The sequence below is a fragment of the Phodopus roborovskii genome, unplaced genomic scaffold (assembly GCF_943737965.1).
Source record: "Phodopus roborovskii unplaced genomic scaffold, PHOROB, whole genome shotgun sequence".
Classification (NCBI taxonomy): domain Eukaryota; kingdom Metazoa; phylum Chordata; class Mammalia; order Rodentia; family Cricetidae; genus Phodopus; species Phodopus roborovskii.
The window spans coordinates 5,123,150-5,140,299 of record NW_026126689.1 but is presented as its reverse complement, the minus strand read 5'-3'; the positions used below and the strand labels follow the sequence as shown (position 1 = coordinate 5,140,299).

At 40.7% G+C, this 17,150-nt stretch overlaps 1 protein-coding gene across 1 annotated transcript in view; it reads left to right on the top strand.

Moving 5' to 3' along the window:
- Nucleotides 1–17,150, top strand: part of Agk (acylglycerol kinase) — a 61,671-nt gene that overhangs the window by 29,930 nt on the left and 14,591 nt on the right. Inside the window, exons 5-8 of the mRNA XM_051174625.1 lie at nucleotides 3,010–3,102; nucleotides 5,391–5,423; nucleotides 7,221–7,315; nucleotides 13,338–13,407. Coding sequence (XP_051030582.1) covers nucleotides 3,010–3,102; nucleotides 5,391–5,423; nucleotides 7,221–7,315; nucleotides 13,338–13,407 — 291 coding nt within the window. The remainder of the gene's footprint in view (nucleotides 1–3,009; nucleotides 3,103–5,390; nucleotides 5,424–7,220; nucleotides 7,316–13,337; nucleotides 13,408–17,150) is intronic.

Genomic DNA, 17,150 nt, shown 5'->3' with positions numbered 1-17,150 from the left:
TTTGATGAAACCCTTGGATAACACTCTGGGCCTGGAGCTTTGCTAAAGGGAGACCCTGCATTATTAGGCTTTTAAAATAGTACTACAATACATAAATTCTGTTTCTCTTTGGCAATGTAAATTCTTCAAGGAATTTGTTCCTCTTATTTGGTTTTCAAATTAATTGGCATCAAGTTGTTGATAATGTCGTCTTGTTATCTTTTAACTGTGTAGCTTTTGTAACGTCACATTTTACCCTACACCTTAGCTGTGCCTCCTTATTGTACTGTTGTGTGCCCCGCCCCGCCCGCCCCGCCCCGCCCCGCCCCGCCCCGCCCCGCCCCGCAGTCTTCTCACTGCCCAGGCTGTCTGGTCTTTCTTTGAAAACGATTTCCTTCGCCTCACTTTTTGCTGTTCTCTGCTCTGACTTCCCATTGGTTTACTTTCCCTCCGACCGTATTATTTAACCCTGTTAGAGCTGTTGCTTCGCCTGCGCCCATCACTTCTGACCGCTTCTCTCCTTACCACTGCTGACGGCTTTCTCATTTCTATCATGATTTTTGCTAGACCTGTGGGTTATTTAATTTCTAGATCTAAAGTTTTTCTGGGTATCATTTTGTTAATGATTTCTGAATTAACTACATCATCAAGAAAAATTCTGTGTGATGATTTTGGGTTTTAATAGTCTGTTTTTATTTAAAAAAAAAAAAAAAAAGTGTTGTGTATGTGCCAAAAAGTGACTCGTTATCAACTAGTGGAAACTGTTTGTTTATGTCCTACAAACCAATCTTCTCTTTCCCTCCCTGATTGATAATGGCTACTCTAAACTATCCCGCCATCGGAGTTGCAGATCTGCTAGCATGACTGCATTTTCCCATTCCTATAGATAATTTTATCTGTTTTTTCAAGTTTTATATCTTGAGATGATGTTGGTCCATAAATGCTTGTTGTGAGTGCTGCTACATTTTGGATGTGAACGTCAGCCTCTAGTGACTGAGCCCTCTCTCCTGCCCAACTGCCTTGCTTACACGTCAGGTTGATGTGACGGCTGGTGGCCCATCCAAGCATCCTCACATGGTAGCTGAGTTCTCTGACATAAATAAAACAGTATCAAATTTCACTTCTAGATACTTGGATATATATTTTAATAAGGAAGGGCATTTTCCTGTGTAACTATAATGATATCTTCAGCAAATTTAACCAGTCCTTAATACCAAAGGCCTATGGCCTCTTGCATTTTGTAATTTTTATAATTTAAGATATTCTGAAATTATATATAAAAATTAGTATATTATTTATGTTACATACTCAAAAAATAGGTATTAGATTTAAATCTTAGTAGAAATATTAATATTCTCTTCTTGTAGTTTAATTGAAACTATTAATCTTTGAAAGTTTAATTTCTTATCTTTTAAATTTTACTTAGAAACAGTTTCAAATTTGCAAAAAAAGTTACAAAAACAATACATATGTAGTTACCTACTTCACCCAGACTGTTAAGATTTTACTGGGTTGGCACACAATTTCTCTACATAAATATGCATATAGGTATATAAATATATATATATGTAAATATATATATATATATATATATATATATAACTTATGGATGATGTATTAGTTAGGGTTTACTTTTGCTGTGAAGAGACACCATGACCATGGCAACTCTCCTAAAGCAAACAGTTGAGGGTGGCTGGCTCCCAGTTTCGGAGGTTCAGTCCATTATCATCGGGAAGGGAATCATGGCAGCTCGCAGGCAGATGCGGTGCTGCAGCTGAGTCCTACATCTTGACTCAGAGGCAGTAACAAGTCAACTGACTGTCACACCGAGTGAGACTTGGGAAGAAGCCCTCAAAGCCACAGTGACAACACCTCCTCCCACATCTCCTAATAGTGCCACCACAGATGAAGTCATTGACTCCTGATGGATGAACTCGTTTTTAGGCTCCTCTCCCCCCCCCCCCCCGGAAGTCAGGGTATGGAACAAACAAGGTTCTAACCCTTAAGTCCTCTGTTGGCATCTCTGCTGCCCAGTTCCCATCCCCAAACCATCCGGGGTCCTCCCAAAGTTACCTCTGTACCACATACTCTGGTATGCTGGAGGGTATGCTGGAGGTAACAACATAATTTCCATGGATCCTCGAAGCTCTTTGCTAGGAACAGAGCACAAAGACCAGATAGTTCAAATTATACTACAGGTGTTTTAGCCATCTGATAATTAATTAATTGGTTTTTGCCTACTAGACTGTTTAGTGTGTTTTGAACTGAAGGTAGTATTTCTGTTTCATTTGCTTTCTGCCCTTTAAGCTTTTACCATTTTTCTTCAGGGCTGTACATATCAATGCACACCTTGGTGGTGGCTGAAATGTACATTTAAGTGCACGCATATATCTGAGATGAATATTCTTAGTAAAAATGGGAAGGTGGAATGCTCTTTTATATTTCAAAACACATCTTCATTTTTTTATGTAGCATCATAGCAAAACAATAATAATCTCTATCCACTTAACACAGTACCAGTTGTAAACAATTTTCTCGCTGTCTTAAATTCTGCTGTGTAGCAGTAGTACAGGAAGCTTTGATTAGCCCTCCCTTGATACATGGAAATTCGTTGATCAGGAAATTAAGATCCAATGAGTTTAAGGCCACTCGCAGAGCTGAGATTTACTGTAGGTCCCCTTGGCTCTGAAGTCCGCTCGTCTCATCACAGACTTTCCTATCTGCATATGCACTGGACTTCCTGCCTTCAGGTGAAAGGCAGCGTGTGGTCAGTGCCATAGCAGCCACACTGGACTAAGCAAATTATTGGCCTTGAACTTTATTTTTAAAACAAGGAGCTGAGTGGACAGTTTCTGAAGCCTTTCCAGCTATAAAATTCCTTACCTAGCTGCTTTCATAGAATTTTTGTCTGTCACCTGTGTAAAATCAATAGAACCAATGTAAAACTTTAAAGAACGTATCTCCCCTTTTTATCCTTTGAACCGTGGTCCTCCAGTGACAGACTTACCAAAGCCGCCTTTTATATTTCAGACAGATTACGAGGGACAAGCCAAGAAGCTCCTGGAACTGATAGAAAGCACAGATGTGATCATCGTTGCTGGAGGAGATGGGACACTGCAGGAGGTAGGCTGCCTCCCCCACCCTACCCCCCACCCCCTACCCTTCACCCCCACCCTACCCCCCACCCCCAACCCCCCTGTCCGGAACAGGAACATTTTTAAGGGGAGAAAAATGGACATTAGGTTCTAGGACAATGGCAACAATAGTTAAGGAAATTGTTTATGATTGTTGTGGTTTTAGGGCTGTTGCTTTCAAGTTAATATAGCCCTAAGCTTTTCTTACCTTGTTTTTGGTAAGCAAAAAGAAGGACTTACATATAATCAAAATTGTTTAATAAAATTAAATAAAAGAAGCAAGGCTCTATAATTTGAGCACTTAGGATGTAGTGGAGATCTTGAGTTCTAGTTAATCTTGGGCTACAAAGCAAGATTAGACCTCAAATCTCAAATACTGAATAAGACAGGAGGCAGAATGGGTACGGATGGGCTGGGCTTGTTATGTTGTGTATCCTGTTATACAGATACGTTCTCATCAAATGACAGATTCTCTCAAGAAAACGCCTCTCTGCCCATTCACATCATTCTCATTGTGTAGCGTTAACTCTTAAAACTGCATCTGTAGAAGAGGCGCTGCTTGCTCCGATGTGTGAGTCTCCTTTTCCGTTGCTGTTTTAGAGGACAAGCTCATGTGTGCTGCGCATACACCTCATCTTTGTTCTCTTTGATGTTAACGTCATTGACCCTTAGTGAGACTCTACACCTGTGAGAATGGCTATGATCCAGAACACAGCAGTACCAAATGCTGATGAGGGTGGGCAGTTGCCATTCATCGATGGTGGGGATGCAGAACCATTTAGTCACTCTTCCTATAAAGTAACCAAGTCCAGGATAAGCAAAATGGAAAATGAATGGTTTCACAGAAAACTGAACATACACGCTCTTACATGTAGTCCGTGACTGTGCTCATTGGAAGCTATCCGAGGAGTTCACAGCTATTGTGCATACAAAAGGAATCTGTACATGGACGTTTACAGTGTCTTTATTTACAACTGACAAAACTTGGAAGGAAGGAAGGTTTCCTTTAATAGGTCAGTAGAATTGCACACTCGAGTAATAGATTATTTAGCGTGAAAAAACAAAAATAGAATTGTCCAGTCATGACAAGACTTGGAGGGAGCACAGTGATCACTACTAAGGAAAAGAAACCATGAGATGACTATAGTTTACAGTTCAGCTGCTTGACTTGTGGGCCAAGCACAAGGAGGGTGTAAAAAGGTGAAAGGCGAGAGACTGTCTGAAACCGGGATAAGAGGAGGGTGAGAAGGGCGGGGCTCAGGGCGGGGCTCAGGGCGGGGCTCAGCGCGGGGAAGATACTTGGGAGATGAGACGGCTGACCGACCCGCGTCATCCCATGTTGTGAAACCCTGTAAGTGTACAGCTCCGTGAGCACCAATCTAAGCACCAGTCTCGATGGCGATTGTAATGTAGGCTCATCAGTTTTACACCTGTGCATTACCTTTGACCTCTCTTTGGTGGCTTCCTCAGTGTGAGGGACCAGAGATGAACAGCAGAAACCTTCCTATGTCTGTCTTGGCATTTATATGCGCCTTAGTGAGCTTGTTTTTAAAAAGTTCCTGCCAATGATCTTGTAATTGTTTTTATAGCCTGTTAATGAGATGTGGAGAGTTCTGATTGCCTGCTTAATACTGAAACCCAGCCAGGTAGGACAAGACAGGGGATGACAAAATGTTTTTAAAGAAAGACAGTAAATTGTACATTTGCTGTATCTGTAGTCATGAAAGTAGGCATTGGCTAGAGAAAGGGTTAGTTAGGCACGCCGAGCAGGCTGAGGCAGGAGGGTTGCTCGGCACCTAATGAGACCCTGCCCCAAAAATGAATACAGTAAACAAGTGAGTAATGCTGGCTGCTTAGCCCCTTTGTCCTCACTGCCCTCAAGAAGAAACACTTGAGTACAGATTTCTGAATACAGTATGGCATTTTCCTCTGCGCACCTCAAAGGGTACAATTGCAAAGAGCTCACATTCCTATAGAATCTACAACATGTAAGCATTAGTAAAGTTATGTTTTGTGGACCTTCAAACATAGTTCTACTAACGCTGTGTGGAATTTTTATAATCTGTCTTAGTTTTTATTATTACTTCTAGGTTAAGAGTAAAATCCAATTTAGCCCCGATCATAGTTGAGAAAATTATGTGTTTTTAGGTTCTAGTACATCATTTAACATAGTTTCTAGAAGAAAACAAGTAAGGCTGTAGTACATGAAATTTGAATCTAATTTTGTTATGATAAAGAAAATGCATGTTGTTTATAATAATTTTGTTATATTCATAGGTTGTTACTGGATTACTTCGAAGAACAGATGAGGTGAGTCTGTAACAAAATTTAAAGTTTGACTTAATCATTCTTTTGTCTTTTGCTCCTCATGATGCATAATGCCTATTTATATGTATGTGTGTATATGTAGATATACATATATGTAGATATATATATATACATATATATATATACACATATATACATATATATATATATATGCTGTACTGAGGATTGAACCCAGGGCTTTGGGCATGCTGGGTGAGTCCTATATCACTGAGCTATATCTCCAGCCCTTTCCTTATTTAGTTTTTCTTTTGATACATGGTTCTGACAAATTGCCCAGTCTGGCCTTGAACTTGTGACTCTCCTGCCTTGGTCTCTGGAGTCGCTGGGATTCCAGGCACAGAGCACCGTGCTCAACTCTTGAGTTATAGTTTCAGTTCAGTGCAGTTGTGCCAGGATTAGATGTTTGAACAGATGATGCAGTACTGGTTCCTCGTCACAGGTCACTCGTATGGAGCCGCGGTGGACTGACTTCCTCTGTTGGTAATCTAGAGAACCCAGGACCTTTAAACAACAGTTTGTGCTATACAGCAGTTTCCTGTAGAATCTTTTCTTCTAGGAATTCTTTCCCAAATTAATAGTGATCTGTTCATATATGAGGAACTAGATAGCACTGAAGTGAATGGACTAGGCTTACTTAGTTAAGGGTGAGCACAAGGACCTGTGTTTGAGCCCAAGACCCATATAAAATCAGCTAGGTGTAGTGGGTGGTGCAGCTGCTAATCCGAGTGCCGGCTGGCCATGTGTAAGACCTTGTCTAAGAACAATGTGGGCAGTGCCTAGGGCACAGATGGGAAGTCACCCCGGGCCCCTTTGTGCACCCTTAACGCCGCCCCTCCTCACACCTGTGCACAGACAGCTAGCTGTGCCTGTGTACACGTGAATGATCTAGACATGTAAATGTCTACCTCTTTAGAGCTTAGAAATTAAATACGAAGTAAGTTTCTAAAGAAGGGGTGAGATATTTCTACGGTTTTAGAATGCAGGAAAACAATACGATCACTGTGTGTTATTTAGTATATAAGTATGTAGTAAGAAAAAAATTAATGTAGTTGGGAAAGAGTCATACCAACCTAGCATAATGATCTCCTCAAAGAGGAGGCAGGAGACCAGAATCTCAAAGGCCTTTATCTGTCTCTGCCTATTTATTTACTTTAGTTTTGAGATCAATTTATTTCTTAAAACATCAAAGGCAAAATGGTAAATGTTCTGGGTTGTGGGCTTATGGGGTTTTGTAACATCTCATTCGTTTTCCTGCCATAGTTGAAAATATTTAAGTAAAAACAGGAGGTTGTATTCAAAATAGTCTCTAAGAATCTTCAAATAACTATTGTATGTGTAGCATTTAAATCACCTAGTTTGTCATTAACTGACAGCTATTTGACTTACTCTCTCTGCTTTGTTTGTATTTGATGCAGCATATAAAACACTGTCACCTGTCGTTGGTCATTGTAGAGACTGTAGATATTCTAGTTGAATTTTATCTGCCTATTTCCTATCTGAGCTTCGAATGGCTCTCACACTGGTGTCATCTTAACCCAGACTCATACAAACAATTGCAGCCACTGAGTACCCAAATCCATCTTCTAAATTCCACGTCTCCGTGTTTTCATGGGCTGTTTGTTTTAGAAACTCCCTCACCTGGAGTATTCGCCTAGGGATGGGGATTGGAGTTGAGAAGGAAGACACGGGCCAGTAGCTTTGTCATAGAGACGCATGTGCCTCTGTTAACCCTAACTCTCTGACTGTAACAGTGCACCTTTCTTCTTTTTGTTCTACCAGGCCACCTTCAGTAAGATTCCAATTGGATTCATCCCGCTGGGACAGACCAGTAGTTTGAGTCACACACTCTTTGCCGAAAGTGGAAACAAAGTCCAGTAGGTTGTCAATATGGGATGCTAACGTTTGTGGGGGACTAGCGCCTGCGACTGAAAACCACATGCATGGTGTGCACATTTTGGTAACTTGAAAGAAACTTGAAGTTATTGAGAGAGATTAAGAGAGAGCATCCAGTCTTTCAGAGAATTGGGGTGTTTCCCAGTTGAGCTGTGGTGCCTTCCTAATCTAAATAGTAAGTCCTAACGTCAGGGTGGAGGCAAGCACTCTCTGTCTGTCATTGGAGCTGATTGGAGATGGCATCTCTGACCTGCCAGTTTTTCTGCTTTTACGGTGTAAGCTGCGGGCAGATTTGCACTGATGGCCTCCTTTAGGTACACAGGATGTCAAATGGCAAGTCTCTTGTGGTAACTGAACCGCTGGCCTCCATTGGCCTCCTTACCTTGCAGCTGTAAGCCAGTAGAAGAACTCAGTGCAGTCCCACCCTTCCGTGACTGCCTGGATTGCTAGGTATTACAGACATAGCAGATAGAGAAGGGCCAAGTCCTGACATCTAAACTGCCGAGAGTCTAACAGTGTCTTTGGGAGTCAGGCAGATTATTGTTACAATAGTTCTTTTTTCTTGAAAGCTTTAGGGAACAAAGCCCAAATCCTTCGAAAGGTGAGGCCTGGCTTTCACAGCAGTTAATAACACAGTCTTGAGCAAATGGTTTACACCACATGCAATGTAAGGTTTGTGACAGGAGATGTCAGGAAGTAAATATTTGCTGAATTAGTTAAAATTTCTCAGAATGTTTTCCTTGTTACAACCTTCTAAGTCAATAGTAATGATACTCAAGTGACTTTTACTTGGTTTAAATATTTTTTTTTTCCTGCTTTACAGTTTTTTCTAATACGGGTTCTTATATTATAGATTGACTTTCCCTGTTAAAAATTTGAGGGCCAACAAATATATCTTTTAATAATTCTGTGATGCTCATAAAAGCCTAGCTGCGCGTAGGAATGCCCCGGTATGCATATAAATATTTATCAGACCCTCATTCTAATATTTCTCATGTCACACCATTACAGGACCCTGCAGCCACTCTCCTAGCAAACAGGGGAAGCCTTTTAATGGGTCATACTTTCTGTTCACAGGTTAGAGTCTTTGAGGGGCGGTAGATAATGACGAATGAATGACTCAGGCATTTTTGGTGATCTGATGTAAACCCTGTCCAGTTTAAGACTTGACTGCTTTAGTGAGCATGCCTTCTTTGTATCAGGATTATTGAACTGCCGTAGCCAGCATTTCCAATAGCATGTCAGTGGTCAGAGATGGGCTATTTTCCTTGCAGAAAACATTGGCTGTCCAAAAGCTAATTTACTCTCCCATGTGGACACCCCCAGGATCTGAGGTAGCATTCTGCTTTTCAGGAGCAGCTTTTTTCCACATTCTTAAACTACTATTGTTGCTGCTGCTATTTATAATTTAAAGATTAATAAAGTCTAATGTATAAGCATGCTCCAGGGCCCTTAGGTAATCAGTAACTGCCCTGGGCTCAGAATTTTTCAGACTTTTTAACATGGCTGCTGCCTGGGGCTGTTTAATAAGAGCAAGCTTTGCCTTTGCCCTGCTGTCAAGATCTCTTGTCGCATAATTATTAAAGAGGAAAAACATCTTTTTTCTTGGAATGTGGACTGTTGCAGGTAAATAATCCTAAGTGCCAGGCTACAGTGCTTCTCTGTTAGAACTTGGAGCTGTTGTTAGAGAATGATAAATTTGAGTTTGCATTTTAGTTGTCTTCTGCCAAGCAATTTGGCGAAGCAATTTAATGCAAAAAGCCTTTTTGAATTGCAATAGTTTGGGATGTTTTTTAGGTCAGTCTCTCAAAGGCACTTCTTTCTGAGTCTCTCCCCGTGTGCCAGGTGCTCTTCAGATTACGTGGGTACAATGCACACATCTGTGGTACTTCCTTCGTACATAGCCCATACACACTCGGAACAAACGGGCCTAGACTTAGGGGCAGACTTCTTGCTTCCTTCAAGTAGAAGGAATCTCATTTGAGAGACTTTGCTGTCCACTGCCCAGGCAGCATTTACATTGAAAGGAGAACAAGGGGTTCATAGATGATAAATACTGGTGTTTTGCCTGCACATAGAATCCGGGTGCCAAGGAGGCCAGGGGAAGTCACTGGCGGCTGTACACTCATGTGAACGCCAGGGATCGAACCACGGCTCTTTGCAAGAGCAGCAAGTACTTTTAACTACTAAACCATCTCTCCAACTCACTATGGCTTACATTACTTAAAAGGAAGAAAAGCATTCTAAGACAACATAAGCATGCCTATCAAGCAGCCTTGATAGGAACTAATGTGGCTGTTTCTTATCAAATTCAACATAAATGTGTCATACTTTTAGGCATTTACGACACATTTATAAGAGAAATGCAGAAACACAGATCCATACAGCAACCTAAACCTTATTTGTAGACTCTGTTGCTAGTTGCTACAAAGCAGGCATAATGCTAGTGTCAGCCAACTCATGATTCGGCGGCTGTACAAATCATGGTGCATCCATACAACAGAGTGCTATTTAACCATAGAAAGAAACCATCCACCATGTTGATATACTGAGTAGCGTGAATATCCTCAACCCCGTGCTTTTTCTTCTGTTATATGACAGTTGTACAAAATATTAAACTGGACACGCTAATTGCCGGGAACCGGTGATGGTGTTGGGAGTGGGCTGCAGATTGAGGAGGGGCTTGGAGAGATGCTGGGAACGGGTATTTTGGTGATGTGTTGGTTACATGAATACATTTGACAAAGCATGGAAAGGCATGTCTACGAGGACAGGCTGTACTGTGTGTGGGTTCCGACTTAGTAACCCTGATTCTAAGTGGAAGGGTAAACGGAAAGCTGGCGGGCCGAGTGCCTGCCCAGCACCAAGGTGGAAACCACACCACACACTCTTGTAGGACCGGAACAGCAGGGGAGGGCAGCAGCCAAGCAGCTGCCCTGTGGCTGAAGAGACGGTGGGAACAGGGTCGTGACTTACCGAGGCAGGGACGCGTGGATGGAAGCTGCTGTGGCCGTGAGTGCTGACGCAGGAAACCGTGCGGCTGTGTGTGGTCAGCCCTTTGGCTCCCAGCCTTACGGGTTTCCTATAAGACGTGTGAGACGTGCCTCCAGGCATTTGTGAAGATCCCACGCTAAGCACTAGAAAAGGGGAAAGGAAGGATTTTTAATACTCTGATGCAGTCTTTCCCTTGCAAGGTCTGCACCAGGAGAAACTATTTATTCAGAACCCAAGCTTCTGGGGTAGTACTGGATCTCAACAGGGATTGCTGGACTCTAGCTGGCTCTGGCCTTCCCCATGGGAGGAGGGAAGTAACCTAACTCCAACCTACTCTTCAGGCCTTCCTTAACTAATAATGGGGTCGAAAAGAGTTGAAGATTAAAGTGGAAAGTGAACAGTCTCAGGTCTGTGCAGATTATACAGTATACTTCTAAATAACACATATGTCGAGGGAAGAAGTCGAGGAATTTTAAAATACTTTGAACTAAGTAAAAGCGACTTCCACCTGGTAGTGGCAGTAAAAAGAGACTTAAAGCGCTTGGTGTACGCATTAGAACAGGAGGGCACACTGTGTGAGTCTGCAGCCAGCCATGCCTCTGAAGTCAGGAGGGAGGGGAAACAAGCCAGAGCCACTGTAGCGCAAGGCAAGAAGCATTTAAATCCAGGGTAAACAAGGGAAAAGGAATAATAACAACTCAATGAAACTGAAAACAGAAGTCAGTGGAAACGTTGGTTCTTAGAAATAGGTCAGCAAATCTCTAGCCAGGAAAAATAAAAACTAGAAAGAATGCAAATGGTTAATTTTAGTGACGAAGGAGAAGATGCCACTGGAGAGCCTATGGACATGAAGAAGGTTATGAAGGAAACAGGCGACTCCAGGCCCATAAGTTGGTAACCTTGCAACAACTCATCCAAAGATGCTTTGGCACAGCTCATGCAAGAAGTGATAACTGACAAGTGGGTTAACAAACTGGCGCGTGCAAACAGTGGAATCTCACTCCACGGTAAAAAGAGCCGAAGCCACAGAAAAAAGAAACTTGGATGCATATTACAAGTAAAGGGAAACAGTCTGGAAAGGCTGCACGATGTGGCTCCAACTGTTGGAGATCTGGACTAGGTACAATTGTGACAGTAAGGGGAGAGTTGTTAGGGCTTGGAGTGGTACAGAGGTTTGTGTGGTGGTGAAACTACTTTGTATAAACCACTGTAGTGGGTACATGTAATTGACGTTTATCTCAGCCCATTCAGACTGAAACGGTGATCAAAACTGGGTTATGAGGAGCGACAGTAATAAATCAATGTAAGTCTTCAGTGTGACAGATGAGCCAGCCAGTTTTGGGGGTGGAGAGGATAAGATAATGAAACAGCTGTGTTTGTAGGAGGAGGGGAAGGGTTATATAGGGAATCTCTGGACTTGCCTTTAAATATTACTACGAACCTGACCTAACACACACACACAGTGTTTGAAAATAAGTATAGTCCTTTGAAATTGCAATAACTTTACTTGATTAAGCAAGCATTAGAGATGTATTCTAGTTTCTCCTGAGTTTTGTTGACATCAGCATGCACTTCTGTGGTGACTATCTCTCACCATTAATTATAATTACATGGTAATCCTATTAATTTTCTGTAAGTCTCTGAGGAGTTTGAAGACCATCTATTTAAATATATTTGTTATGACTTGAAAATCCAACTCACATGACTAAGTTTGACTACTATAGATGACTATTGACCTTTACTTTTAATTGTATATTTTTAAATGAGCTGTATAAACACAGTACCTGAAATGAGTAGAAATATACATATGTTATAACAAAATTAACTTTAAATTTGTATCAGTATACCAAAATCTATACCTGTAAAATATTTAAGACTAGTAGTTGCTTTTTTGGTTTAAAGGTAGATTCAGTGATCTACCTTTAATCCTATTTCTGTACCCCCTTTTTCTTTCCAGAAAGATATCCTTGAATCTGTTCTCCTTTGTTCAGCTTTTTTTTTTTTTTTTTTTTTTTTTTTTGGTGACTATTATCAATAACAACTTGTAACCAACTCCCATAACCAATAACCTTTTGTTTGTTTGTTTGTTTGTTTGAAGTGTGGGCATAGCTGTAGACTGCTTTCTGTTGATTTGGGGGACCCCATCATTCTTATCTCCTAGCCCTGCCTTTCTTCCTGCCTCTGCTGGCTATTGGTCAAACAGTATTTTATTCATCAACCAATAAGAGAAACATATACACAGAAGAACCTCCTCCATCATCTCCTCTTTTCTGTCTAAGTAAAAAGGAGAGTTTTAACTTTAACAGAGTGGAATTATAAATAATGAAACAGTTATCAAGTAAGAACTACAGTTACAATATTTAGTCCATTAACATTTGGCAAAATTCAGAGAAAGTATTCTATCCTATCTTTATGAGTCTAAAGTCTTTTATGTAACTTATCGTTTTATCACAGCTAAGGAAAACCATGATGATAATTTTCTGCCTTCAACTCCATCAGAGGCCTCAGAAGGATAATAATGTAAACTCTTGCTGCCAGCAGCTGCTCGTACACACCATTCAACTGTTTGGTAGCAGGGCCTCTTAAAGAGCCATGTGGTTTTTTGCTGCTTATGCTGAGTCAGGAGTCAGGAGCCGCAAGCCTCTGCTTGTCTCTAGCAAACAGCCCACCCGAGAAATTGCTGCTGCCAAGAAGCTGTCCTTGTCTCTGTTCTTTGGTTTTTTTAGAATCCCCCCACCCCAATCAAAGACCACATTTTCCAATAATAGGCACAATGGAGTGATTCAGTAAATGTCAACAGATGATCACTCTTACGTAAGCTCCAAATCTTTCTCTGGGAGTCTCTCAGAGCATTGCACTGTTCTGAATTGGTAACTCTGCACACGACCAGCTTTCCCTGACTGCTTTGAGTGTGAGCGTGGATGTGTATGTACACGTGGGCGTGCTGTGCACTCAAGGAGGTGGCGTTTACCTTGCACACAGCTTTCTCTGCATTTTTTCCCTGTTTAGACATATCACAGACGCCACGCTTGCCATCGTGAAAGGAGAGACGGTTCCACTTGACGTCTTGCAGATCAAGGTAAAAAATCTTTCCTTCATATTTCGGAAAAGTTATCAAAGTAATAAGCACACATCAAAGAGAATCAAGTTTAAACAGCTCACATGAGATTATGATGAACAGAGCATTCTTTTTCTCTTCCTATCTCCAGAAAAGCACTATTATGCATGATTCTTTTACCACTAATTATGTGTATGTGATCCCACTTTAAATACCATTGTAGTTGGTGCTGAAGGTGTAGATAAATGATAGAATGTGTGTTTACCTGTATGGGGTTTAACCCTTAGGACCTCACCGAAAAAGGTAATTGTGATTTTAAAAAAAAAAAAAAGTCATGATATATAATTTACAGCGTGGCCGGTCTAAGTCTGCACTTTGGTGGTGTTAACTGTATGGAGTCATCTTTTCACACATTAGCTTTGAATTACCTGTTGGCCTCTTTATTACATACAAAAATTCCTCTGTATCACTCCCTAATATAATGATAAATAGTTTTAATTCCTCACTTACTGCAAGAAATCCATCTGTGGTTGTTTTGAGCAATAGAAGGGCCCCCGAGGCCAGACTTTTTGCTGTATACCTATAGGCTAACCCTCTGTATTAGCACAAGGGTGAAGGGTTCAAGGTCATCCTCCACTACCCAGCAACTAGAGCTAACCTGTACCACATGAATCCCTGCTTTAAAAAAAAAAAAAAAAAAAAAAAAAAAAAGACACATAAAGTACTTGGGATGAGTGTTCTGTACCTGTTTGAATGGTGGCTGTACCTTTATCCGTGCTTAGCCACAAGTGAACTACTTCATAGGACCTGCCAGAGCCGCTGGTCTTTGTCATTCAGTTATCTCGGAATCTTAGCTTTGGTGCGGGCTTAAGAATAGTTAGGATTGTATAGATTTTCTGTAGTTTCCTGCATCTTAGGATTCTACATTTTTCTATTGAGCTGTGTAACATTCTCTTATTTGTAGATTTGTAGAGAATAATTTGATTTAGAAATATGTTGGCTAGTTGTGCCAATGAAAGGGCATAGAAGCAATTACACCTCACAGCATACCGGGCGGGCACTCAGCCTCTGGGCTGTAATTACTACTCTCTTAGAAACACAAACAAAAATCTACCAGGACTCAATGAGTAAGTGTCAGATAAAAAAATCACTCAGAAATTGATAGGGACATCACAGAAAGATGTTAAGAGCCAACCTACTGGTGTGTGGATATCAAAATTATTAACTGTGATAGATTATAATGTCCTACATAAAAATGGGGAGTTCCTGAGGTCCAGGTAATATTACAGAAGAATTGCCATGTTGTAAGTATAGAAGGAGTGATAGTATGTTAATGTTTATTTTTTTAATCATTTTGATATTTGATTTTATGTCAAGATCATCAGCAGAAACTGAACGCAATGGATAGAAATCCATTGGGAAGCAAATCTACAAGCATTCCTAAAATTATTTACTTAGTCATTAAAAGGGGCAAACCTATATTCGAAGCAGAGAAATCTAGCATATGTAGAAAACTGGCCGTATCTGCCTTCTGAGAATGATGCCATGTCCATGTAGTTTCCTGCCCCAAATGTCAGATAATCTGAATCTAATCGAGAGGTAATCAGAAAAATCCAAACTCTGGGTCATTCTAAACATTTATACTGCCTGTCTCAAAAATATCAGTTAGAAAATCCAAAGAAAGTAAGTGGTCTGTTCAAGATGAAAAACAATATAAAACAGAAAACAAACAAACAAACAAAAAATCCCAAATCTGGTAAAGAATCCTGGATTTCAAGATTGAAAACCAATTATACATGTACTGTATTTTAGAGACTGCATCTCAGCATTAGATTCTCCAAGAGTGTTGCATTTCCTCCCATGTAAGTCTTTGCTCTCAGGAGGTCACTGCTGACATATTCTGGGGTGGTGTCTATAACTGCAAACCTAACACCACAGAACATACACAGGGCCTGGGGAAAGCATTAGAGGGACAGCTCAGAACCTGCTGGAAATACAGCTCTAGGGAATCTGATGCCCTCTTCTGGCCATTGTGGGCACTGCATGTATGTGGTGCATAGACAAGCTTGTGAATATACACATAAATTAAACAAAATAAAAACAGATAGATATAAAGAGAACACTTTATCAATGCTGACTTTAGATGAGAGGTATAAATAGTGTTCATTGTACTATTTACAGTTTTGCCTATATATATGTGCATGTATGCATGCATGCATGCATATATTATAAGAAATGGTTCATTAGCAGTTTCTAATATTTGGTCAGTATCCTTTTAGAAGCCTAGAACATTATCAAGATAGAAATATTTAGTCAAGAGTTAAGCAAGTATTCTTTCTTCATCTCACTTAGAAAACAAAACTGAAAAAAGCAAATGGCCCAGAAGGCAGAGCTGTGGAGTTAAAATCATCTTGCCGTAGTGAACCCTGTGTGTGTTTGCTTACATCCAGCCTTAACATGTGCCAGTTCCACTGTGGATGAGCGTTTAGCACTCACTCACTCTATGGTTTTGTAAGACGTTTAAGGATCTATACACTGTGCCACGACCCCAACTTTAACCCTGGAATTTGATGTTACACTGGTTGAGCATCCCTGATCTGAAGATCAAAATGCTACAGGCTCCAAAATTTGGAAAGCACATTTTTGATTTGGCATTAAGAATTTTAAACCAATAGTTTTTGAAAATATCTAAAATCTGAGAAACTCCAAAACAGGGAGCATTTGTGGCCTTATAACCTCTCAGGCAAGGGACACCTAACCCATATGTAGTTTACTAGTACATATTTATAACTGGTGAACTGTTGTGGAGTATTAGTTTAAGATGCGTTACATTGGTTCATGCTGTGGAAATCTGTGTAATGATGAAAGGGGTGTTGCATTCTTTCATGTTGCATTTGTTTAACTCTGTAAAGCTGTGTTACTTTGCCTGCTAAAACAGCTGATGGTCTAATAAAGAGCTGAACGGCCAATAGCCAGGCAGGAGAGGGGCAGGCGGGGCTGCCTGACAGAGTAAATAGGAGGAGAAATCTAGGCTAGAGAGAAGAGGGAGGGAAGCAAGAAAAAGAGGCGAGGAGGATGCCAGCGGCCAGACCCCCTGACACCCAGCCAGCCATGGAATAGGAAGGAAGAAACACAGACTAAAGAAAGGTAGAAAACTCAGGAGCAAAGCACAGTTACAGAGAAGCAGGAAGAGCTGGCTAGAAAAGAGTCAAGCAAAGCCAGGCATTCATGGGGGCTGGGGGTGGATTTAAAAAAAAATCAGCAACAGTAACTTTAAAGTTTACAGCCAGGTCTCCTTTAATTTTTCTTCATGCAGCAGTGTCTAGACTTTCCATCATGACCTCATTAATCATAATCTAAATTGCAATTGCTCTTCAGCATGTAATACAGCTAAGTTGTTTCCACAAAACAGAAGGACTATGATTAAAGGATAGCTAGTAGAGATTAGTATCTATAAAGACTTTGTTGTAAAATATGATTCTTACCAAAGGAGGCGAGTCAGGAGATCTTTTAAATAACTCGGTGATTTAGTATTTGTTATCTATGTATTTGATACATTGCAAAGTAAATCAAACTTAACTGGAAACTCTTGCTGTGCTCGTCCTTAAGTCTCTCTTGCCTCAACCCCCTTCCCTCATGCTCATTTTGTAAATTGATGTCAGATGTTTTTTTACAATCTCTGTATATTAATGACACAGCCCAGGGAGCAGAAAAATTTTAATCAATTCTAGAAAGTGTGGAGCAATAGCTTCTACCCTAGTTTC